The sequence below is a fragment of the Oncorhynchus mykiss genome, chromosome 9 (assembly GCF_013265735.2).
Source record: "Oncorhynchus mykiss isolate Arlee chromosome 9, USDA_OmykA_1.1, whole genome shotgun sequence".
Classification (NCBI taxonomy): domain Eukaryota; kingdom Metazoa; phylum Chordata; class Actinopteri; order Salmoniformes; family Salmonidae; genus Oncorhynchus; species Oncorhynchus mykiss.
In genome coordinates, this window is record NC_048573.1 from 26,422,383 (window position 1) to 26,449,715 (window position 27,333).

The 27,333-nt window shown below is 42.9% G+C and overlaps 1 protein-coding gene across 6 annotated transcripts in view; it reads right to left on the minus strand.

Moving 5' to 3' along the window:
* LOC110531840 (neurexin-2) overlaps positions 1-27,333 on the minus strand; it is a 1,034,463-nt gene that overhangs the window by 556,393 nt on the left and 450,737 nt on the right. For 5 of the 6 annotated variants that reach the window (XM_036987707.1, XM_036987704.1, XM_036987705.1 and 2 more), the window contains exon 7: positions 13,378-13,401. The exons of the other annotated variant lie outside the window; for it this stretch is intronic. In XM_036987707.1, the coding sequence (XP_036843602.1) occupies positions 13,378-13,401 (24 nt within the window). The remainder of the gene's footprint in view (positions 1-13,377; positions 13,402-27,333) is intronic. 6 annotated transcript variants of the gene reach the window in all.

Sequence of the window (27,333 nt, forward strand, 5' to 3'; positions counted from 1 at the left end):
AGATAGCACCAACTGAGAAAAAAGCCTTTGTTTTCCTTTCATGGAATGTAAAAGGCATCAACCGTCTGTTTTTAAAGGCTTCCTCAAGCCCTCTGGAGGAAGATTGTCAGCTTTTGCCAGAAAGGTGCCAGGCGCAAAGACATATTCATTCCCTCTCTCTACAGAATGTTAAGTCCTGGGTCTATTCATTAGTATTGCAGAGACACTAGAGTATACTTCAGTGCAGAGTCACCGAGTTGACCTTAATTTGATTATAGCAGAGTTGAGATGAGAGGGGGACTCTTTATCATGTAATACCAGGCCTCTGACTTACTCAGGGTGGGAAAGAAAATCAGATATGAAATCTGTCCAATTGAAGTTCCTATGCAGTGCGAATATATAAAAAAAGAACCAATTTGTCTTGTAACGGACTCATACACGGAGTATACTACCATACCTGTTCAAAGGGACTTCAGTCTTTTGTCTTTCCCATTCACCCTCTGAACGGCACACATACACAATCCATGTCTCAATTGTCTCAAGGCTTAAAAATCCCTCTTTAACCGGTCTTCTCCCCTCCATCGACACTGAAGTGGATTTAACAAGTGGCATCAGTAAGGGATCATAGTTTTCACTTGGGTTCACCTGGCCAGTCTGTCATTTTTGCTAATGTTTTGTGTACCAGGGGTATATTAGATGTGCTCTTTATAATTGAGTTTTAATCTAACCAGGGAGTAATGTTGACGATCAAAGTCTTCTCTGATCATTTCCGTTTTGTGATCAGAGAACATTGTGACAGTGTTTGCCCGTGGATTGTATGGAAACAGAGCAGTGTCTTGCCAAGTGACTTCATTTGGATTGGATTTTACAGTCCAACACCAATTTATATTGTAATTATACTAATAGTCCTGGCTAGGGTCGCTACGATCCTCTCCAATCTTTAATATGACATCTGTTGGCCCACACACTGTACCACACACAAATCAACAACCATGCTCTGGGTTACTGTGAATAACATTACATTCCACAGTGCAAATAGTTCATATTCGCTATATGGGTAGTGTGGGCCTTACTATTATCCAATCTAGTGATATTTGGGCTGTTTGGAGGGGGTAGAAAACAGGCAATTATTTTCTCTTAATACTGTACCTGTATTTTGATTATCTATTGAAATCTGTTCTGTTGATAGTTACAAACGTCCTCCATTTTCTACCAACTCACAGTACATTGTGTTCTGTAGAACATTGTTGGTCAAAATATTTCTTCAGCATTGATTCATTCACCTGTCAAATACTTGAAACTGCTTCGTATACATGAATCAACCTTGGCAACTGACGATTGACTGCTTTATAATAAAAAGATTCCCTAATCACAGTCAACAACAGACTAGTTGAGTACCAAACTGTGAATACCAACAAAGCTAAAACTCTATGAACATTCATTCTAATTTCAGCAAGACCTCATAAAAGACCTATACAAATATGCCTGAGTCAAAAGTGAAAACAGTGCCGTAACCATGGTACCTTGGTCTTTTGAGGTCCTGAAAACAACCCTGACAACAACTGCACTCCAAAGGTCTCGTCCCCAGCTAAGCACTCTGCTATTCCTTTTTTTGTGTGTGTGTGTGACTGTTTTCGTTTTTTGACGTACTTCCCTCAAAACAGGGCAACCCATTTTTATGTCTGCTGTCACTACTTGAGGAAAATAGATAGAGGCCAGTTTAGGTTGTGCTTATAGGAGACGTGGAAGAGGTGGTGGTGGAGGCGGAGGTGGGCACATCCCTGGTCATCCTGGGGGGGGGGGGCAGGGCTGTCGATATGTTTGCCTGAGGGCCACTTCTCTGGAGGCGGAGGGGTCCTGTGGGGGGTGGGGGGAGAGACCGAAGGGGGAGGGAGGAAGGTCAACGTTACCGCATCTAGCGACTATAAGTCTTTCGAGAAGCAGCCACGGCTGGCCCAAGTGACTCCAAGTACAAGTGATCGCAACACACGCTAATCAGAAACCGGGGATCCATTGCTTTGTGGTTCTCGATCCACTCACTCATAACACAACCTCTTCTTGGCGGCTAGAGTCCATCAAATCGGGGGCAATCCACGGAACTCTACTTGAACCCCTTTCCGTGACAGAATAAGAAACCAACTGCAGCAGTTAAGTCACAGTTGGCAGTGGGCCTTGTGTGTTTAGCTGTGTGGTGGTTAGCGGTGCAGCGCTACGCTAGCCTGGCACTGGGTCCAGTAGTTAACATCATTAGCGGGCCATTAATGGAGGGAGTGTCAGCCAGCTGCCAGCCACCTGTGAGGATTCCCGCTGAAAGAGGGGAAATGGGAGATTAGCACTGTTTTTTGGGGGCCACATCCCTCTCTCTCTCTCTCTCTCTCTCTCTCTTTCTCTCCCTACCTCCCTCCGTTCTGCCTGCCCTTGAGTATTTCCGAGCCTCTCAGATCCCCCATTGACACACATCAATGCAAGAAATAGTAACAATAAGTAGTTTCACTGTAGTCTCCATTCAACTAAGTGTCACCATCCTGGCAATTTACCTACACTTATTATGCTGGTAATTGTTCAAATTTGGTTATCTCCATTTGTCCAGGCGAAAGAGAATGATTTGAATCACGTGATCTGGCTTTTGCCAAAGTCTGAACAATATTACGCTTTCCATGGAATTAAATAATCAAATGTCCAATGACCAAAACTAGCACCATGGCTAATAATCAGATATTACGTCTAGGGAATGTCTAGAGGGTATTGGGAGTGCTACGCTACAGCACTCTAGTAGGTATGGCCTCAGTCTTCAGCCCCACTGAATAGTATTGTCTGGAATGATGTTGCTGGTGGTTGCGTCATCTTCCACTGGCCGTCATCCTTCACTAGCCTGAGACTAAATGGAGATGATAACATCACAGCTCGCCGCTGGTTCAAAGTCCCTAGTTACCTCAGATGCCCATGAACCAGACAGTAGGCTGAGGAAACTGGAGAAACCACAGCCCCGCAATGTCTGCCTAAACTGTATAACACATTTGACTTCAAGCTTTTTGGTTTTATTTGATCAATAATCCAACTTTCAAATACTATTGCTCTTGTTTTTTTTTGTTCTTGTATTTCCAACACATTACTCAAACACTTGGAAGGATTGTGTTGTAAGAAATGCTGCCTATGGAACTAAACAGCTCTTTCCCGTACAGTGCAGTCAGCCCCTCTCTTTGCCTGACCTAAAAAGAGATGGAACATTCAACATTGTCACCATCACAATCTGGAATCACCACTGGTTCTCTCTCTCTCTGACCCTCTCTCTCACTATCCCAATCTCTGTCTCATTCTCTCTCTCTGACCCTCTCTCTCTCTCACTATCTCAATCTCTGTCTCCTTCTCTCTCTCACTATCTCAATCTCTGTCTCCTTCTCTCTCTCTGACCCTCTCTCTCACTATCTCAATGTCTTTCTCCTTCTCTCTCTCTGACCCTCTCTCACTCTCAATCTATGCCTCCTTCTCTCTCTCTGACCCTCTCTCTCACTATCTCAATCTCTGTCTCCTTCTCTCTCTCTGACCCTCTCTTTTACTATCTCAATCTCTAACTCCTTCTCTCTCACTATCTCAATCTCTGTCTCCTTCTCTCTCTCTGACCCTCTCTCTCACTATCTCAATCTCTAACTCCTTCTCTCTCACTATCTTAATCTCTGACCCTCTGACTCCTTCTCTCTCACTATCCTAATTCCTGTCTCCTTCTCTCTCTCTGACTCCTCTCTCACTATCTCAATATCTGACTCCTCTCTATCTCTCTCTCTCTGACTCCTATCTCTCACTCCTTATCTCTCTGACTATCTCAACCTCTGACTCCTTCTCTCTCTGACTCTCTCTCTCACTATTTCAATCTCTGACCCACTGACTCCCTCTCTCTCTCTGACCCTCTGACTCCCTCTCTCTCTCTGACCCTCTGACCCCTTCTCTCTCTGACCCTCTGACCCCTTCTCTCTCTGACCCTCTCTCTCACTATCCCTCTCTCTGACCTTCTCTCTCACTATCTCTCTCTCTGACCCTCTGACTCCTTCTCTCTCACTATCTCAATCTCTGACCCTCTGACTCCTTCTCTCTCACTATCCTAATTCCTGTCTCCTTCTCTCTCTCTGACTCCTCTCTCACTATCTCAATATCTGACTCCTCTCTATCTCTCTCTCTCTATCTCTCTCTGACTCCTCTCTCACTCCTTCTCTCTCTCTCTCTCTCTCTCAATCTCTGACTCTCTCTCTCACTATTTCAATCTCTGACCCTCTGACTCTTCTCTCTCTGACCCACTGACTCCTTCTCTCTCTGACCCTCTGACTCTTCTCTCTCTGACCCACTGACTCCTTATCTCTCTGACCCTCTGACTCCCTCTATCTCTGACCCTCTGACTCCTCTCTACCTCTCTCTCTCTCTCTCTCTGACTCCTCTCTCTCACTCCTTCTCTCTCTCTCTCTCTCTCAATCTCTGACTCCTTCTCTCTCTGACTCTCTCTCACTATTTCAATCTCTGACCCTCTGACTCCTTCTCTCGCTGACCCACTGACTCCTTCTCTCTCTGACCCTCTGACTCCCTCTCTCTCTCTCTCTGACCCACTGACTCGTTCTCTCTCTGACCCACTGACTCCTTCGCTCTCTCTCTCTCTGACCCACTAACTCCTTCTCTCTCTCTCTCTGACCCACTGACTCCTTCTCTCTCTGACCCACTGACTCCTTCTCTCTCTCTCTGACCCACTGACTCCTTCTCTCTCTGACCCACTGACTCCTTCTCTCTCTGACCCACTGACTCCTTCTCTCTCTCTCTCTGACCCACTGACTCCTTCTCTCTCTCTCTCTGACCCACTGACTCCTTCTCTCTCTCTCTCTCTCTCTCTCTCTCTCTCTCTGACCCACTGACTCCTTCTCTCTCTCTCTCTGACCCACTGACTCCTTCTCTCTCTCTCTCTCTGACCCACTGACTCCTTCTCTCTCTCTCTCTCTCTGACCCACTGACTCCTTCTCTCTCTCTCTGACCCACTGACTCCTCTCTCTGACCCTCTGACCCCTTCTCTCTCTCTCTCTGACCCACTAACTCCTCTCTCTCTCTCTGACCCACTGACTCCTTCTCTCTCTCTCTCTCTGACCCACTGACTCCTCTCTCTGACCCACTGACCCCTTCTCTCTCTCTCTGACCCTCTCTCTCTCTCTCTCTCTCTGACCCACTGACTCCTTCTCTCTCTGACCCTCTGACCCCTTCTCTCTCTCTCTGACCCTCTCTCTCTCTCTCTCCTTCTCTCTGACTCTCTCTCTCTCTCTCTCTGAATCTCTCAACACACACATGCCTCACATGAAAACACACATGCAAACACGATTTCAATCTTTGAAAGGGTAGACTGTGAGCTGACTACCAATAATGAAAGTCATCATAGGAGTCTTTGTTGTACTTCATGTAAAATCTTGTTTCGGATGAATCATATTTAAGTTTTAAACAAGAATAAAACAAGCCCATTAGACGAATGGCGCCGCCAGTCAATGTCAGCTCAACTTCTGAAAGTGCTGCCAAACGTACAATTAGGGTGGCTAACACTCCACTTTACCTTGAACAAGGCCCAAGGCTTTTGTGCTGATGGCAGCATTACATGGTAAAGCTTCTTTATACTGTATATCACGGGTGAACTGAATAATGTCTTAATGGCTGCAACACCTTATGGGCTTCAAGCCTTAATATTGGAGGCTTAGGGACATGCTTTAGAGGTAACACCTGGCACGGCACGAGACAGGTTGTCAGGATGTTTCAAGGCAACAGTGACGACAAGTTAAACACAACCAAGATTACACTGGGATGAAATCAATGGGCTCAGGACGAGAGAAACGTAGGAGCTTTCTGACGGGTTTTATTGTCTCTTTCTCTACCGCTTTCCTCTCTGTCAACTTGAAAGGATTGGATCCAGATTCTAGCCAATGACAATCCATTATACTTTAGGTAGACAGTCAGTGAACCAATCCAGCTTCTTTTAAAAAGGAACATTCTGTCATCTGTGAGTACATACTGTATGTTCCAGCTTCCCTAATGCTGGAACATAGAAAGTGTCCATTGAGGACAAAGCAGAACCAGTGAAGCCATTTTCACAGAGCTGCACCCATCAGCTGGAATCCGTTGCTCTTCTACCAATGAATTTTGTAAAAGCAGAAAATGCACTTTGTGCATTCTTAAAATGGGCGGAATGGAGTGGGTCGCTATAGGGTAATCGAGTAAGGAAATATACTCTGATCCTCCCACCCACATAGGTACTGCGTTTAGTTGACGGCGTACTTGCTTTTACACAGGACGTTTCCTTCTAAAAGCAATGCTATTGCGTCTTTTGCGATTGTACATCTAAATTAGACTAGCCAAAGTGAATTATACACCCTCTTGGAGTGGTGCAATGTTCCGTGTAAGTTATCTTAAACTGTGTTAACTTCTATGTTGACTGATTATAGAGCAGAAGACATTGGAAATGGATCCAGGAGTTATCATGAAAGGGAGTATCCTGAGCTTTGTGACGAAGGGGAAATTGCCTGCTTTCAGCCAGCGCATTTATTTACCTAACAATGTCAAAGAAATGAAACTGGTTGGCTTGCAGAAAAAGGACTGAAGGACTCTGGGTAAGCAGGTATAAACAGGACACATCCACAACTATGCGGTTACTGCATGGAGCATGATATGAGACAGTGGTTGGCAACCTTCATTTCAACCTTTGTTTCCACCTTCGTTTCAACCTTTGTTTCAACATGCCCTTAACTATTCAACTGCCATTGCCGTCAAATTTGACGATCAGCGCAATATGTGTGTGTGTGCGTGCTGGGCTGGGACAAATGCCTTTCCACCCTGGAAGCTCGACAAGACAGATAAATATGTCATCCAGCTATGAATTTGTGATTTGATCCTGGGTTGCAGAGGATGCGGCAAAATGTCACCCGCTGTTGGTAACAGCTTCCATCTTGTTGTCACTGGACCAAAAGTAACACGCATGGAGAGAAATGGATCACCTTGTCAAGCCTCGATATAATTACATCATACTGTATGTACTGGAACCAGGGTCATTTCTGTGGCTCTTTTATTTACGTTATAAAAAACATGCTTTGACAGCGCATTCCTTCTCATGCCAAACTAAACTGTGCCCCTCGGAACCGGATATCCTATATTTAGCCTCCGCAATAACACTATAGTTAACGCCACAACCCGCCGTTCCATTGAATCCGACAATAGACTTATCGCTGTGTAATTGATTCCCATTACACAATTTCAATTCCCCTTGTAAAACAAGGCACGCGGCTCCAGCTTCGCAAGCATCTAGCCTGAGAATCAAAAGGAAAGAGGGAGACTGAAATCCTAGCTCTGTTGATACACAGGGTCTTTTGATCGGGGCATTGACGCGCTGACTTGTGTGGCATTCCAAACGGGCATGGAAATGGCCTAGTGAGGTCATCGTTCGGTTGACAAAGTGCTGTCCGATCCATTTGTTAGCGCCGTTTCAAACCCGGCAATTGGCGCCATGTGCGGCTGTTTTACGTGACATTTATTCCAAGAAAGCAATATCTTACTGTACATTATATCACATTGAGAGTCCAAAAAACATCCTTATATTTTATGAAACTATGGTATAATCAGTTTTGTCATATAGTGTAGCCCAGCAATAAAGTCATTTAGTGAGAGTAGGAAGCTACATAGAGGTAGATGATTACATTAATCTTAGTCCACTATCTAGCTGAGAATTGGGTACAAACCCCTTTCTGGCAAGCATGCACACACAAACAGACAGAGAGACAGAGAAAGAGAGAGACAGAGAGACAGAGAAAGAGAGAGAGAAAGCTCCTATTCCTAACCCTCATTACAGGACACAGCCAACTCAAATCCCTCCAAAGCACTGGAGCTAGGAGGGTGTGATCTCTGCTGTGTGGTGTGTGTGTCCCTCTCATCCCTGCTAAAGCTCTGATAGGAGCTGTTTACACTCATAGGGCCAGAGCAGGGATTGGCTCTGCCACAAGGTCACAACGTGACCTGCTATTGGTAAACCGTACAGTCTCATTCAAACCCTCATCCTGTTGCCAAGTGAAGAGACAAAGGAAAAGGCATACTGCCTAACACCTCATTTATTTTTCATTAACCCCATTCTCTGGCGATAGACGGCGTGGCTGTATGGAAAAAGCACCCATTGATTTGGACCAGATGGGTCAGTGAACCACATGCCGTGAGTTACTGGACTAGTAAACCAAGAGGTAACTCGACACTGCAGATCTCTAGCTTAGTCTATTCCAACTTCGGGATATTACATTTACAGCCCTGTTGTTTGGCTGGCTATGGGAGACCTCTGGAGTGCAGTTCAGCGTTGTGCTCTAATAGCGCGGCCTGTGGTGTGCTTGGCTGAGCGTGTCACTGGCTCATTGACCGTGCTGGGCTCTGTGACACCGAAACCACCGCCAGAGAGTTCTCCTTCTACTGGATACCCTCTCATCATGACAGCATCAGGGGCCTGCCTGGACAAGGAGCTATAACATACACAAACACATTATTGCAAACACACAATACCCACCCACCCACACACACACACACACACACACACACACACACACACACACACACACACACACACACACACACACACACACACACACACACACACACACACACACACACACACACGGTGTCAGAGAGAAGACCAGGTGAAGCACCCTAAGTGGCTCCTCTACTGCCTACATTGATTTCCTATGGTCTGGCATAGCGCTGGCTTCTGAACGTAACACTAGTCTAGAACAAATCCTGGAAATTCAAGAGGGGGACTGCATACGTGCATAGGAAAGTGCATCGAAGTGAAGCCATGCAGGCTCTCTTGGATAGTGGGACTGGGCGGCTGTACCAAAGCATTCTTGGCCCGACAGCTTAGCCTCTGTATTCCCGGTATGGAAGGTGTCAGAACCATAGAGTGCACAAGCTAAATGTTCCTGTAAACACATGCACACCCAATATCAAATGGATATAGAGCTCTATGAGCCACCCATGTTTAAAGTAAGTAATCATGTGACTTTATTTTCTCAGAGGCAGCGGGGAGTTGTTTTGTTCACCTTTACTTTCACCTTAGTGCTCTGACGCCTAACTTTTTCTGAAGTCACTACTGGTGCTTGTCTGCTACACACTGTTTGGTGGTGGGGCAACACAAGTTTCTAACCACTTCAGGTAGCTAACCACTTTTAACAGTTCCTTCACTGAGGACAACATTGTAAATGTGTTTTTGGTTTAGCATGCAGACAAGTTGACAATCTTACCTTGACAGTAAATCCCTTACCTGATGGAAGTGCAGGTCTTTTAGCAAATCATTTCTTACTACTTACCTTCAGAAGAGTTTTTAACTGTTTGAGGAGGCAAACATCATAAAGTCCACATTTACAATTTTTCAAGCAAAGTTAGTTATCAGCGTTGAATGCACATTTCACATACAGCACAGTATTAGTCAAATGCAGGGCAAATGAAATGCTTCTCAAATACATCATCCAAAGAAAAGGTTTTTCATTGGTCTGTGAACGCACACGACAGCTACACGTTCCATGAACGCCCCGTTTGACCCCTCGCCCTTAGCCGGCTCGAAGGAGGGTGGGCAGTCTGAGCAGAGAGAGGGGGTCTATTCAGCAAGTGATCCCCTTACAGGTGACTGGCAGCTGGACTGGACAACTAGCAGTGACTGAACTCAGTGAGAAAGATCCTAATCCTGAAGTCTTCAGCCATCAACATGAAGCCTTTAGGTCCGAGGGCTCATCCAACTGATGCCTTCAATTACTCTATGAACCCTGGGTTAGTGAGAGGAGGGATGGGGGCCGGTGGACGTGAAGGGAGCGCACGGGGGCAGAGGAGAGGCAGGGGGAACTATTTTGAGACCATTCCTGAGTCTCAGTAAAGGATGGAGGGGAGTTTTAGTTGTGTGTTGGGCAGTTAAGGAGTGGGGTTGGAGGGTGAACGGTTAGTGCTTTAGTAAGTAAGGGAGAGTCAGACACAAAAATGGTTGTTAGTACAGTTACAACAAAGGTTTGATTCATACAGTAGTATTAGTAACAAATTGTTTTAGTAGTAGTAGTAGTAGTAGTAGTAGTAGTAGTAGTAGTAAAATAATTAGGAGGAGTCTTTAAAGTCCTCTGCAATTTGATTTGTCCAACCAGATCAGATTTTCGGACTGAATGCGTGATATTTTTGTGACAAGGGCTTGTTTTGGTTGAGAAGAAACAAAATGATTCCATCCAAGCTAATAAGGTGGACATGAGCCATGCACTGAATGCCTGGGTGACAACATGGAATATTAAAGGAGAAGTCCATCAGACAAAAACAAACATGAACCAACGGGACACAACAATCAAACCAAAACCACGACAAACAAAAAAAAAAACACTTTGAGAGGAGGCGGCAATGGGAAAAGAGAAACCCAAACAGAATGGCAGAGGGCACCACTTCTACACCAGACAAAATGGCAAAGGAAAAGGCTATGAGGTTAAGGATGACATTAGGACAAGAATGCCAAAGGAAAGAACACCCATCTAGACACGCGTGCTTACTGGCACGGGCTGGGCTAGAGCAGCGAAGTCAACTTTCGGGTTAGGATGCAGATGTCTATGACGCTAGCCAGAAAAAAAAACACACATGCAAACAGGGTGCATGATTCAACAAAAAAAAGAAAATGGTCATGTACGATGAGGGACCAAACCCAATGTAGCAATCACAAATGTATGTAGTCAACAGAATATGGAGAGGGTTTTAAAGAACTGGAAAATCTAAGTGAGGGGAAAAAGGCTTCCACTGTCAACGGTGAATAGAAAGGCAAATGTAACATTCAATTTGTTCAATCTAAGAGCTATATAAAATCCCATGATTTCAATCTCAATCCATGTGTGTGCGTGTGCTAATAACAAGCAGGTGCCAGTAGCTAACGAAAACACCCGACATATCCCTTCCCTTACTCTAACAGGTATAAATACACATTGCCACTAATGGCAAAGTGACTCTGAACATACACCTACTGGAGTTTGATTGATTGAGTAATTTACAGTAGTTATGAAACCCATAACTGGCTGGAATAACAATAGTCTCAGGCTGGTTCTTTGTTTTGCTATTCCGTAGGCTAGCTTTTCCCCTTGTGGTTTGCTTCCACTCCCACTCAGGTGTAGTTGTGATGGATGGCTCACACAGCCTCCTGTAGGCAACACTCTTCTAGTCACCTAGAAAATGAAAAGCCGTTCCCCCCCCACTCTCTTATTTTTTCCTTTTATTTTCTTTTTTTTTAGTAGCAAGGTAAGGAGTGAGGTCGTATTATTTGTTTTAGTAAGTAATATAATTAGAATAAAGTTAATCAAAAGAAAACAAAACCCGAAAATAACAGGGGTAGCTAGAGTTACGTGGCAGTACAGATAATATTAGAACGGTTGATATATGTACGAATATATATAATAGCCATGATATATATATACATATACATATATGCTTTAATGTCATTGGTTTATAAAAAGTAAAATAAAAATTTAAAAAAAAGTTAAGGGGGGTCAACTCTGACATGCATGGGTTGAGGCCAGTAAAACTCAGAGGTAACAAGGTCGTGTTAGTGATGGAGACAGTAGATCGGACATAGTTGAAACATTCCGAGAGATATCCCCCTAAGTGTCATGCAACAATACTGGGGAGAGCAGAACCCACGTTTATTATTGACTTGTGCAAATCCAGTGACAGGAAGTAAGAAACTAACCAACTACATCTACCCGTAAAGGTCAAACAGTACATAATCTCTTTTACCATCTGTTCCACTATGGTGCTAATATATGAAGATCTGTGAAATAATTTACTATTGACTAGTTTAATGTCCTTGACTAACATATTCCACACTTAACAAACTGAATATGAAAAAAACATCTGAAATATAAGATGTCTACACAAATGTTATACATGAAAGAAAAGAATGTACTGTAAATGAGATCTTAATATCTTCCCTAGAGTCTTCAACTGTTTTTTTTGGTAATAAACAAGTAGTGTTAATTGAGTCATTTACACTAGTGGATGGCAATGCTGTAATTCAACAAAATTGCTTATGTAAAGCAATGAAAATTGTATCCTTCTGGGGCATTTTTTATTTATTTAATTGGCACGGATTACCGAAACGTCTTCTAACAAAACAACCACATCAGTATTCATACGCCAACCAGCCTCTAATACTCTCTTTTCGCATTTTGTCCATTCTATCCCTTTCTAAAAAAAAAAAATCACTTTCCCCATTTCCTTTAGCAAACCAGTAGCAACGCTGTCTTTGTTGCCTGACTCCGAGCAGTCTGGTTCTGCACAATAAAGCTTTAGTGGCGGACAAGGGGACAATATTTACCATTCAGAGACAATGGCATTTAATTAGGCTGAGTGTTGAGAGTCTAGGTAAGGTCTCAGAGCTGATCCTGCTCAGTCATAAATCACACTATAGGTCTAATGGGATCGGGTCCTCCTTTTGAGGCCCTGCTTTACGGTCTGACCTCCCCCCACTAAATAAGGAGGTGTATATACGGACCTGAACTATTCATGTTTGAGTGGGAACCACAGGTCTTGGCACATAGAGCCTCACCTGTGGCAAACTATCAAAATGGGTGTCTTGATGCAGCTGGCGCTCGTAAAATGAAGACAGAATAAACATTTTTTACAGGCTGTACTTCTGGATATATTCATTCCCTGCATTGCATTCTCCACAGAACTCGTAGATAGTTGAATAGTATTCTGTTTTACTGGATTGACAAATATTCAAACTTTCTAACACTAAAGACATAGGTCATCTAGTTTCACACATAGTAGAATACTATCCAAATGGCCCTAGTTCTTAATACCTGCCACTGGGGGGGTTGTAATAGTAGGGGTATTTCTCTGTCAATAGAGTCCACTATGCACTTTCACTTCAAGTTCGCTTGTCGCAAGAAAATTGATAGGGGGAAAAACTGAAGTAAATCAGAACTTCTTTGGATAGATTTTGTTATAGTCAATTCAGAAGTTGCTACTGTATCTTTCTTGGAATATTATTCTTTATTTCTTCATGAGGATAGTGTTTGAGGAAAAAATAAACAAATAAAAGGGGGGAAAAAAAATCAAAGTAACATTTTTTTTTCTTGTAAATTGTTGTTAAATTAATAATTTTAGGACAGACCTCTTTCATTGGATAGGTACAATTTCTGGAAGGAAGGGAGGAGTTTTGGATGGTAAAAAGTGGTAACGAACATAAAGTAAAAGAAAGACAAATAGAGGTGATTTTTTTCCCCAGCTACCTTGGAATCGATGGAAGTTTTGTATTGCAAACGGAATAGAAAGAGGTAACGGAAACCCAGGGCAAACCAAAGTAAAGACAATTAGAATGATATCTACCATATAATGCAGTTTGTTTACCATAGCGTGTCCAATGCCTGCGTGCTTCAGGAGAAAACAGGGGGAGGAGAAAAAAAACAAAAAGAATGACAAACCGTGAACTCAATAAAGGACACTTCAACGGTAAATAAAGGAGGTTTCGCCTTTTTGAGAAACAAAAACAGGTTCATTAATTTGAGAATATAGGCGATAATAATCCAACCAATCAATCCTTGAAATGTCCAAAATGAAATAAATTTGGATGATACAAATCATCCAAATAAAGAAATAAAGAAAGTCATTGGAAACTTTTTTTGTTGCTGTATTAAAGGGTTGTCCAAAAATAAAAGAGATAAAACAATATCATTGTATTTGTTAGTACGTAAGTTCACACATTAAGTAGAAAAAAAGAACAGATGACTCACATTCCGTGAATGACACAGTGTTAGTTGTAAAAAAAACAAAAAAGGTAAAGGAAAACCAAATCACAAAAGAAAATAGTAAATTGGAGAATTCTTAAGCTTTTTGTTAGTAAAAAGACAAGAGTTAGCAAATTAATTTTCACATAGAGGGGTTGGGGGCAGATTGGGGGGTTGGGCTTGTTTCTGAGTGGGGAAGGGAATGAAGGAAAAGCAGTTCAGTATTAGTAGTAACCACTTCTGCTAGTCTTGGCTGTGGGTGTGGCTGGTAGGAGGGACAAGCTCCTTAGAATCGGTGTTCCATTTGCAGGGGGTGTGGCCAATCATATTCCGAATGGTTGGCAGGTTATATTTTCCCAAGCAAACATTTTCTCAGGTTGCTTTTCTTAAAGATCTTGTGCAAGAGCCAGTTTAGGGAGTATGGAGAAGCCAGAAAAATAAAAAATAAAACATATCAAAGGGTAAATGATCACAATTATCACAATAGTTAAAATCGCTAAGAGAACAAGGACAGCAGCATTGACGATGATAATCAGAAAGTTAAGGATATTCAATTTCAATGGGGTATATAAGAAAAACAAAACAAAAATGACATGTATTGCATATTGTAGCAGAGAGAAAGAAGGAAAGAAAGGTTTGAAAGGCATTTTGTTCCTTTTGGGCGATGCAGTATCATTGTGTCTGTGTCCTGAAAGAGAGAGATATTCAGTTATTCGAGTTCACTTCCAAAACACGCAATAACCCATATCCTCTGCCCCTAGGGAGAGAAACAAACACAAAATGGACACTGTGTTAGAAGTCGACTATTTATATGCACTTGATGACAAACAGTAGCCTGGCTTTTCCTCACAATTCACTGTGAATGATGACAATGAAAATACTGTATGCACCAATGTTGGATTTGCAAGTTGTCATGTGATGCCTGTATGAAGCCTGATGTCATTTTAACCTTAATTCCCAACTAGAGGAGAATGTATAGCTTTTAAATAGATCACTGTACTTCTCTCTGACTTGGTATGTTCATATCTCACAATGTTGTGCCAGACGGTAAAGATAGATCAATTATATACCAGTGTGTGTGTGTGTGTGTGTGTGTGTGTGTGTGTGTGTGTGTGTGTGTGTGTGTGTGTGTGTGTGTGTGTGTGTGTGTGTGTGTGTGTGTGCGCATGCTTGCGTGAGTGTGTACATTTGTGCTTATGGGCAAAAATGCAGTACAGAGCCTTCCCACTGGGCAAAAATTGGTTGAATCATTGTTGTTTCCACGTCATTTCAACAACAAAAAAGCAATGTGATGACGCTGAATCAACGCTGACTCAACGTGGAAAACTGATTCGATTTGCAAAAAGTCGTGTGGGAATTTCTGATTTTTTTTCAACCTACTTTTAACCTAAGTCCAATGACATGGGGAATATCTTTTTGAATTCATGTTAGTTGACAACTCAACCAAATGCAAATTGAACCTAGACATTGAAATGACGTCTGTGCCCAGTGGGTTGTAGCTTTTTCTGTACGTGCCCAAAGGGTTTACTTTGTGTGTTTATGAGTGGGAGTGAATAAGAGTGGCAGCCACACATCTGAACACCACAGTGGCAGTGGGGTTAGTCAGAAAAAGAAGATGGCCGCTCACTGTTTGATCCGGGTCACCAGATCCGGGTAAGCAGTGTCAAGCACCCCCGCACTGCCGCTAATGATTTATGTTAATCCATTAATTAGGTAAATAAGTTCCAACAGTGGGTGTGAAATTTGCATATGTATGCCTCTGCCTCGTCAAAGACCCACACTGTGCTTGTGTCTCTAATCGTAACAAAACACAGACACAGATACATCAAACTCAAAATAGGGATTGAAAGGGACTGGGGATGCAAAACAATGGTTTATTAAATAAGACAAATGACGGTCTATGAAGGTGACAATCACTGTGTGTCTTTGTCTAACGGACAGATAGCAATTATGTGAATTTGTGCGAAGCGTGTTTAAATATTATGTTTGTGGTGTTTCAGATCCCCCCCCCCCCAGTGTTTGATATCTGAATCCTGAACTGATCTCGTATCTTTAAGATGTTCTTACATTCAGGGAAAAGTTGCGGAATGCATGTGGAAAATGTATCTCCTCAGACTGCTGACGATCTTTAAATGGACATATAAAGAGGGAGGAAGCAAAGTATGGAAAGAAGTCATCCCTTCGTCAACGTTTTGGAGAAAGAGAAGACACATTAACACCCTGAATTGACCAAGAAAAGTCGGTATAAGAGATCTTCGACCAACATTCCAGGCCTACACTCCTCCTTTCTCTTCTAACCATGTCATTTTTATTTCTATTTAACCTTTATTTTATCAGGGAGTCATAGCGTGACCGCATGTTAAATAATTCAAGCGAAGACGGGCAAGGAAAGTCAGAGGGAAGAAAGAGGTATAGCTCAATATACCAGCTCCTGAAACCATCGGAGATCGCTTAAACTTTTATGAACCTGTAGAGTGAGGGGGAGAAAGACAGAGAGAAATGAAAGATGGCAGAGATCCAAAGGAATTGAAATAGAGTGTTCCGAGAGAGAGAGAGAGAGAGAGAGAGAGAGAGAGAGAGAGAGAGAGAGAGAGAGAGAGAGAGAGAGAGAGAGAGAGAGAGAGAGAGAGTGAAAAACCGACACATAACTGCCTTTCACGTATACAGGAACACACGTCTCAACTTCAGCCTGCCAGTGGGTATACTCAACAAGGCCTCCCTATTTTCAAAGTCTTCAGCTGTGGCATTGACGGCCCTCGTCCGCCCTCGCCTTCCCTGTCTGTAATTGACTCATCTGGGACAGGGAGGCAGGGAGGCGGTGGTCATTGTTTGCTGATGGGGGATAAAACTAATCGTGTAAACAAGGAGCAGGCCCCGATAAATAACTTTTTTTATAAGCTCGCTCAGCAGCTCCCTGCATTATTAATGTGGGGAAGAGACTATAAAGAGCTATTAGCATTGTTTCACCATTGTAGCCTTCCACTTGCGGAAGGAAAGGAGAGAATTGACATGTCTTGTCTGTCAACAGTCTGGGGGAAGTGGCAAATCGCTAAGGCCCAGAAGCAAATGAGATGACAGCCGGATCGTGTTGACCGAGTAGCAGTAAATGAGGCGTTTGATCTTTACGTACATGTCACAATGGACAAAGTTGAACTATCACCGTGAGCACAATCCAGATAAATATTTAATGCGGCTGTAAAAAAGATCAATGGTTGGGCAGACTCTGAAAAGGCCCACTGTAGCATAGGTCTGTGTGGATTTATAACACATAACAAGAGAACGGTAAGACTGATGACCGCTTTCATACAAAATTTCCAATTTAGCCAATAATAGTCCGTGATAAAAAGGGACAGGGATAAATCGTATTGGCTGGAATGAATGGTTAGTGTTTTTCATTAGACCTGAGGTAGTTGAGAGGGTAATGGGTTTTATAGAGTGGGATACGATTAGAGCACTACTCCTGGAAGAGAGTCTGCATACAGAACTCATATTGAAATGGTCACAGAGCTGATCATTCAGGGAACATCACCTACTATGCCTTCAGAAAGTATTCCTACCCCCTCGACTTATTCCGCATTATGTTGTTTTACAGGCTGAATTGTCACCCATCTACACACAATACCCCATAATGACAAGGGGAAAATATGTTTTTAGACATTTTAGCAAATTTATAGACAATTTAAGACCGACATATTTAATTAATATAAGTATTCACACCCCCGAGCCAATACTTTGTTAAAAGCATATTTGACAGTGATTACAGGTGTGTGTGTCTCTAAGAGCTTTCCACACTTGGATTGTGCAGCATTATTCACTTCAATATTCTTCAAGCTCTGTCAAATTGGTTGTTGATCAATGCTAGACAACCATTTTCACGTCTTGCCATAGATTTTCTAGTAGACCTATGTCAAAACTGTAACTCGGCCAATCGGGAACATTCCCTGTCTTCTTGGTAACCAGCTCCAGTGTAGATTTGGCTTTGTGTTTTAGGTTATTTTCCTGTTGAAAGGGGAATTCATCTCCCAGTGTCTGGTGGAAAGAAAACTGAACCAGGTTATCCTCTAGGATTTCGAATCAGATTCTATTAGACACATGCGCCGAATACAACAGGTTAACAACACCTTAAAGTGAAATGCTTACTTACCGGCCCCTAACCGGCAGTGCAGTTTAAAAAAATACAGATAAGAATAAGAGATAAAAGTAACAAGTAATTAGAAAAATAACAATATATACAGGGGGGTGCCAGTACAGAGTCAATGTGCGGGGGCACCGGTTAGTTGTAGTATGTACGTGTCTCAGTAGTATGTATATGCAGTAGCATGTACATTCTCATTATCATGAGACACTCTACCTCAGGTGACCAATGGCTCGAGACTTCTTTAGATATCGTGCACCAGCTGTTATTTACATATTTAAATACATAGACCGCCGCCCCTGGTCTTACCAGACGCCACTGTTCTATGTACCGATGCCGGTACATGGTGTAACCAGCCAGCTGTATGTTGATATTGTCATCGTTTAGCCACGACTCCGTGAAGCATAAGATGTTACAGTTTTTAATGTCCCGATAATGTCCCGTAATCATCCCAAAAAAGTGTCAATTTTATTGTCCAAAGACTGCATGTTTGCGAGCAGAATTGAGGGGAGTGGGGGTTTATTAGATAGCCTCCTACTCCTCAGAAGGCAGCCCGCCCTCCAGCCTCTCTTTCTCCACTTCCTCTTTACGCAGATCACAGGGGACGGGGCCTGTTCCCGAGGGAGCCGTATATCCTCCGCCTCGGGCTCGTCAGAGTCGTGAACGAAGAAAAATGATTCCGCTAGTCCGTGGTGAGTAATTACAGTCCTGATGTCTAGAAGTCATTTTCGGTCATAAGAGATGGTAGAGGCAACATTATGTACAAAAATAGAAAAAAATAAGTTACAAACAACGCAGATAAATGAACAAAAAAACACAATCGGTTGGGGGCAAAATGTCTGCCTTCTGTTCAGGCGCCAATGTATCCTCCTGATTTTGCCTGTGGTTAGCGCAATTCCATTTTTTTTTATCCTGAAAAACTCCCCAGTCCTTAACAATTACAAGCATACCCATAACATGACGCATCCACCACTATGCTTGAAAATATGAAGAGTGGTACTCGGTAATGTGTTGTATTGGATTTGCCCCAAACTTAATTGCTTTGCCACATTTTTTGCAGTTTTACTTTAATGCCTTGTTGCAAACAGGATCATGTTTTGGAATATTTTTATTCTGTATAGGCTTCCTCCTTTTCACCCTGTCAATTAGGTTAGTATTGTGGAGTAACTAGAATGTTGTTGATCCATCCTCAGTTTTCTCCTATCCTAGCCATTAAACTCAGTAAATGTTTTAAAGTCTCCATTGGCCTCATGGTGAAATCTCTGAGTGGTTTCCTTCCTCTCCGGCAACTGAGTTAGGAAGGACACCTGTATCCTTGTTGTGACTGGGTGTATTGATACACCATCCAAAGTGTAATTAATAACTTCACTATGCTCAAATGGATATTCAATGTCTGCTTTTTAATTTGTTTTACACATCTACCAAAAGGTGCCCTTCTTTGTGAGGCATTGGAAAAAGATCCCTGGTCTTTGTAGTTGAATCTGTGTTTGAAATTCACTGCTCGACTGAGAGACCTTACAGATAATTGTATGTGTGGGGTACAGAGTAAATCCAGGCAATTTATTTTATGAGTTGTTAGGCACCTTTTTGACTCCGGAACTTATTTAGGCTTGCCATAACAAAGGGGTTGAATACTTTCAGCTTTAATTGTATTTTAATTTGTACAAATGTCAATAAACATAATTCCACTTTAACATAATGGGGTACTGTGTGTAGGACAGTGACAAAATATCAATTGAATCCATTTTAGATTCAGACTGTAACACAACAAAATGTGGGAAAAGTCAAGTGGTGTGAATACTTTCTGGAGGCACTGTATGCTATCAAATGACTCGGAGGATACTCAACATGCGGTTGCTGAGGGATGTGCGAGTGTGCGTGGGTGCGTTTGGTGTGTTGTGTGCATGCATGTATGCGCTCATGTTTGTATTTGATCTGGCATATGTATATGTCTTGTATGCACCACATGTTGCAGCAGAGGTGTCAGTGGAGTATTGCTTTAGTGAGATCTACAGCAGTGTGGTCAGGGGAGTATTGTTTTAGTGAGATCTCCAGCAGTGTGGTCAAGGGAGTATTGCTTTAGTGAGATCTCCAGCAGTGTGGTCAGGGGAGTATTGCTTTAGTGAGATCTCCAGCAGTGTGGTCAGGGGAGTATTGCTTTAGTGAGATCTACAGCAGTGTGGTCAGGGGAGTATTGCTTTAGTGAGATCTACAGCAGTGTGGTCAGGGGAGTATTGCTTTAGTGAGATCTACAGCAGTGTGGTCAGGGGAGTATTGCTTTAGTGAGATCTACAGCAATGTGGTCAGGGGAGTATTGCTTTAGTGATATCTACAGCAGTGTGGTCAGGGGAAGCCGAGAGGTGTCTTTCTAGCAGGTAGTTAGTTCCGCTTTCATTCCAATCCTCTCCTTGATACTCCCCTTCCTCCTTTCCTTCCTTCCTTCCCTCCCTCCGCTCTCAACCATAACACCACAGCCTGGGCTCCCAGTAATAGAAATTGACAGAACAGCTCCAGGTGACAATATAAATGTCAGCGCAATTACGCCAGGGAGAGAGAGCTAGGCAAACAGGTGGGACTGGTGTGTGTGCAGCCACAAGTGAAAATGATGGCTAATAGTACCTAAGTAGACATTTCTTCTGTGTTATCCCTCTCTCTGAAAGTATATCACTCTCTCTCTCTCCCTCTCTTTTCCCCTCAGTTTGTGTATTTCAAAAATGCTACCTGCAACATTTGTGAGTATGCTCTAATGGTCCAGAGATTTTTTACATAATTATAGGTCTGGTTAAAATGGCTGTAAGATGCAAACTAGGACATGAATAAACATGACAGTTGGTGACAGAGCTGTTAGTGGTAAACAAGGGGCTCTTTCTGAGTGAGAAGGGTTGAAGATGTTAATGTAGGCAAACACACACACACACACACAAGCACTTGTTCATACAAACTACATATTAGCAAACAAATGGGATGCTATGCAAAGGACATGCAGATGATTGCTATTGACTTGAATGTTGAGTAGCGATTCAAACAAATGTTCATACATCGGCATGAGCTAAATGTCTTTGGCCAGAAGCTCTCTTCTACCTGTGTGCAGAACATTCAGCAGACTCATGAGAGCTGATATACCGCATCCCATTTCACCCAACTGGTACACCGCATGCCATTTCACCCAACTGGTACACCGCATGCCATTTCACCCAACTATTATACCGCATGCCATTTTACCCAACTGTTACACCGCTTGCCATTTCACCCAACTGTTATACCACATGCCATTTCACCCAACTATTATACCGCATGCCATTTTACCCAACTGTTACACCACTTTCCATTTCACCCAACTGTTATACCACATGCCATTTCACCCAACTGTTACACCGCTTGCCATTTCACCCAACTGTTATACCACATGCCATTTCACCCAACTATTATACCACATGCCATTTTACCCAACTGTTACACCACTTGCCATTTCACCCAACTGTTATACCACATGCCATTTCACCCAACTGTTGCACCGCAAGCCATTTCACCCAACTGTTACACCGCATGCCATTTCACCCAACTGTTACACCGCATGCCATTTCACCCAACTGTTACACCGCATGCCATTTCACCCAACTGTTACACCGCATGCCATTTCACCCAACTGTTACACCGCATGCCATTTCACCCAACTGTTACACCGCATGCCATTTCACCCAACTGTTACACCACATGTCATTTCACCCAACTGTTACACCGCATGCCATTTCACCCAACTGTTACACCGCATGCCATTTCATCCAACTGTTACACCGCATGCCATTTCACCCAACTGTTACCCCGCATGCCATTTCACCCAACTGTTACACCGCATGCCATTTCACCCAAATGTTACACCGCATGCCATTTCACCCAACTGTTACACCGCATGCCATTTCACCCAACTGTTACACTGCATGCCATTTTACCCAACTGTTACCCCGCATGCCATTTCACCCAACTGTTACACCGCATACCATTTCATCCAACTGTTACCCCGCATGCCATTTCACCCAACTGTTACACCGCATACCATTTCATCCAACTGTTACACTGCATGCCATTTCACCCAACTGTTACACACTGCATGCCATTTCACCCACAGATAATCGTCGATAGAGGGAGGTGATCAGTGGCTCTGCTATCGCGACTAGTTCTTGCTGGTGGAAATGTTATGGGAAAGGCATGGTTAACCCTACGAGAGCTGTGCTACTCTTTAGACTAGAGAGAGAGGGGATTAAATATGTTATTAGGTCAGGGGGTGGTGGCGCTGAAGTGGTTCATACCTCTCCTGTATGGAAATACAGTGTTAACCCTACGAGAGCTCTGCTACTCTATAGAGATACAGAGGCAGACTATAGTATGTGATGAGGACTGGCACTGAAGTGGTTCATGCCTCTTCTGTACCGGAGGCAGAAACATAAACAGGCTCGAGATGAAACAACAACAGCGGACTGGCTGGTTGCTAGGTGACAAATTATGAGCGGGGAGAGGAGATGCAAGTGGAAGGGAGAGGAGGAATTGATTTGACGACTATTCTGCATTCTAGTGGCTTCCTCTCTGTGTCGATGAAGGTTGACGCTGTGGGATGGAGAGAGGAAGGGAAGAAGGGATGGAAGGGGAGGGAGAGGGGGGCATAATTGCAGTTGTTAGTTTGATGATGCCAAACAGAGAGGGATAGAAAAACAGCAGGAGAAGAGATGCAGAAGAATGTCCAAGAAGCCCCGCTATTGATTGTGGTGCTGGTTGTTCTTTCTGCTGCCTATGGAATGATTCAATCATTCCTCATCCCATACAAAGGTAGAGCTAGCCTTTTTAAACCCCTGATTCTCAAGCTCCAGTGTGTGTGTGCATGTGTGTGTCTGCACATGATTATGTCAAATCAAATCAAAGTTCATTGGACTGGCGGGTGCAGAGAAATGCTTGTGTTGCTAGCTCCTAACAGCGCAGTAGAATGTCAAACAAGTGCAAAAATAATCGAAAAACTAAAAACAAGAGTGTGTGCCTCTTCATGCATGAGTGTGCGTGCACTCTGTACACGCACAGTGTGTCCTGCCTGCAGCACATCAAAGGCAATGTGTTGGAGGAGCTGAACTCAGGGCACTGGGAACCTCAGGGCAGTGCGCTCAGAGCAGTGCGCTCAGCACCTAAGAACAAGACAAATCTGTTTGATCCCACAATTAATCCAATGGCTGAAACCAAGGTCTAATTATATAGAAGGAAATGGGATTAGAGCACTAGATAGAGAGAGAAAGAGAAAGTGAATGAGCAGAGCGCGAGAGGGAGAAAAAGAAAGAGAGCGAACAGGAAAGGTGTTCAAGACTTCAAATGTCTCAGTCACCAGACGTAAGCTAAGCCTTCTCCCCAGTTCACAGACACACGAGCAGCCAATACTTTGTTGTTAAGCCACAGAGGGAATAAAAGAAAGCCTTTCATATTCCATCACTCGCTAAACTGTGCTCTACATCCCAGAGAAGCTTTCTCTCTTTCACTGCAGGTAGAATGTCATACACGTGGACACACACACACCCAACCCTCCCATCCTCATACACTCACTGATGTCCTGCAGCTCTCCCTGTCTGGATCATGTTTCCTATTGGTTGTAGGTCCACCCCCGAGGGCCTACGGTGCCAGTTCTGCACACAGACAGATAGACAGCCCCTGACTGTGCTTACTGTATTACCCTCTTTCGGTAAGTGGTTTGGAATGAGACCTAAAGATCCAAACTGCAAGAAAGATCCCTGCTCCCCTTTTCTGGCAGCAGCAGTATGTGAATATCACGTCTGTGTCTCTTCCCTGTAGCCTGTGCCTCATATCAGGTTTAGCTGCACAGTTGTTACATTTCAGTGTATTGGTATCTGTATTTCCATGGTTTACACGTTGCAAAAACCAGCCTTGAAGTACTAGATTTCCTTAAGAAAGGGGACAAAATCCAGCACAGATAACATAATACATTTAGCCACTTAGAGCGGAAATGAACCTACTGGGCACACGTTGTTTCCACGTCATTTCACTGAAATGACATTGAACCAACGTGGAAAAGGTGTTCAATTGACGTCTGTGCCCAGTGTGAATCGACTGAAGTGGGAGAGATGGGGATATTGGCAGAATCTCCTTAATGTTCATCCTCTCCTGCCGAATCCTAACATCTCTGATGGGGAGCACTCTATAATCAAAAAACTATTTCAGACAGAGAGCAAACGCAATGAGGAGGCTTCATTCATAATGACAGAAGATGTCTTTACTCTCTCAAGTCAGTGTGTGTGTCAGTAATATCAAGGCAATTCGCTGTTCTCTCACTGATTAGGACACTGCTTCTGACCAGAGCACTATGGGTCCTGGTAAAAAAAGTAGTGCACTATATATATAGGGAAAAGGGTCTGAATTGGGACAAAGCCGAGTTGTATGGAACATGGAGAGGATATTGATTATTGAGGGTAATATACAGTGGCAAGAGAGAGTATGTGAACCCTTGAAAATCACCTGGATTTTCTGCATAAATTAGTCATCAAATTTGATCTGATCTTCATATAAGTCCCAACAACAGACAAACATAGTGTGCTTAAACTAATAACACACACATTATTGTATTTTTCTTGTCTATATTGAATACATCATTTAAACATTCACAGTGTAGGTTGGAAAAAGTATGTGAACCCCTAGGCTAATGACTTCTCCAAAAACTAATTGGAGTCAGGAGTCAGCTAACCTGGAGTCCAATCAATGAGACGATAGGGTCTAGTTTCCTGAATTTCCAGCTGACTGACTTGCCCAAAGTAAACTGCCTGCTACTCAGGCCCAGAAGCCAGGATATGCATATAATTGGTAGCATTGGATAGAAAACACATTGAGGTTTCTAAAACTGTTTAAAATAATGTCTGAGAGTATAACACAATTGATATGGCAGGCAAAAATCAGAAGAAAAATCTACCGGAATGTTTTTGTTTTTTTTAGGTCCCAGGCTCTTATAATGGAAGCCTATTGTTCCTATGTTATTCCGTCTCCCAGATTGCAATTTCTATGGCTTCCACTAGATAGCAACAGTCTTTATTCAAGGTTTCAGGCTTTTTTTTTTTAAAAAACAAGCAAGAATTTGGAGATTTGTTTAGGAACAATATCAGTATTTTGGTCTTCTGCTTTCCTATTGAACATACTACTTTCCGTATGAAATATTATAGTTTATTTACATTTGATAGTACCTGAGGATTAAATAGAATTGTAATTTGACTTGTTTGGACGAAGTATAGCGGTAGCTTTTTGGATTCCTTTGTCTACATGTTGAACGAGTGGATCACTGAAATCGATGGCGCCAACTAAACTGACTTTTTGGGATATAAAGAAGGATTTTATCTAACAAAATATTGTAGCTGGGACCCTTGGGAATGGAAACAGAGGAAGATCTTCAAAAGTAAGTGATTTATTTAGCCGCTATTTGTGATTTTATGAAGCCTGTGCTGGTTGTAAAATATGTTGATGTGGGGCGCCGTCCTCAGACATTCGCATGGAATGCTTTCGCCGTAAAGCCTATTGTAAATTGGACAAAGCAGTTAGATTAACAAGAATTTAAGCTTTTAAATGATATAAGATACTTGTATGTTCATGAATGTTTAATATTAAGATTATTTATATGAATTGCGTGCCCTCCAATTTCACCGGATGTTGTCAGCTGGTGTCCCACTATAGGGATGCCTATCCCTAAGAATTAAGAAGAATCCTAGAGTGTCAGCTACAGACTTACAGAAACCTCTGGAACATGCTAACATCTCTGTTGACGAATCTACGATACGTAAAACACCAAACAGGAGTAGTGTTCATGGGAGGACACCACGGAGGAAGCCACTGCTGTCCAAAAAAAACATTGCTGCACGTCTGAAGTTCGCGAAAGAGCACCTGGATGTTCCACAGCACTTCTAGCAAAATATTCTGTGGATAGATTAAACTAAAGTTCAGTTGTTTGGAAGGAACACAACACTATGTGAGGAGAAAAAAAGGCACAACACATGTCAAAACCTCATCCCAACTGTAAAGTATGGTGGAGGAAGCATCATGGTTTGGGGCTGCTTTGCTGCCTCAGGGCCTGGACAGCTTGCTATCATCAACAGAAAAATGAATTCCCAAGTTTTTCAAGACATTTTGTAGGAGAATGTTAGGCTATCTGTCCATCAATTGAAGCTCAACAGAAGTTGGGTGATGCAACAGGACAACGACCCAAAACACAGAAGTAAATCAACAACAAAATGGCTTCAACAGAAGAAAATATGCCTTCTGGAGTGGCCCTGTCAGAGTCCTGACCTCAACCCGATTGAGATGCTGTGGCATGACCTCGAGAGCGGTTCACACCAGTTATCCTAAGAGTATTGCTGAACTGAAACAGTTTTGTAAAGATGAATGGTCCAAAATTCCTCCTGACCGTTGTGCAGATCCGCAACTACAGAAAACATTTGGTTGAGGTTATTGCTGCCAAAGGAGGGTCAACCAGTTATTAAATCCAAGGGTTCACATATTGTTCCACCCTACACTGTGAATGTTTACACTGTGTGTTCAATAAAGACATAAAAAAAAGTATAATTATTTGCATGTTATGAGTTTAAGCAGACTGTGTTTGTCTATTGTTGTGACCTAGATGAAGATCAGATCAAATTTTATGACCAATTTGTGCAGAAATCCAGGTAATTCCAAAGGGTTCACATGCTTTTTCTTGCCACTGCATGTTTGCTATTGTGAACAGAATGAATGAAGGGCATGTTTATAAATAGACAATTGTGAATACAGAGTTGGTATGTTATGTGTCATGTAGTAGATGACATTTGTGCATGCCATTTATTTTGTGTTACTTTGTCATGCAGTGGAGACAGTCAGATAAGTGTACTTGTGGATGTGTGCATGTGAATGTATAGACCTCCATGCTTCATTGCTTACACTCTTAGAAATAACGACTGCAAAAGGGTTCTTCGAAATGTCCCCATTGGAGAACCCTTTTGTGTCCCAGGTTGAAGGGTTCAATGTAGAACCTTCTGTGGAAAGGGTTCTACATGGAACCAAAAGGGCTCTTACCTGGAACAAAAAAAGGGTTCTTCGAAGGGTTATCTTATGGGGAGAGCCAAATAACGTTTTTAGGGTCTACATAACAGCTTTTATTGTGTAGCCACCCTCCTATTGGTCCGTTGGTCTTGCTGCATGGGTTTGCACTTTATGCATGGGGTGCTTTTGCTGCAGTATCTGTCTGTCTGTCCAGCCACTTAGCCATGGAGTATTGCAGCACGGTCACCAGTGCTTAAAGTCTACAAACCGTACATGATAGAATCTCATTATGTCACAGCCAGAGAGAAGAGGAGGAGAACCGTGGGTAGGAGGAGAGGAAACGGGAAGGGACGCCTGCCTGCCTGCCTGACTGACTCTCTGTGTTTGAAGGAGCCTCCTCCA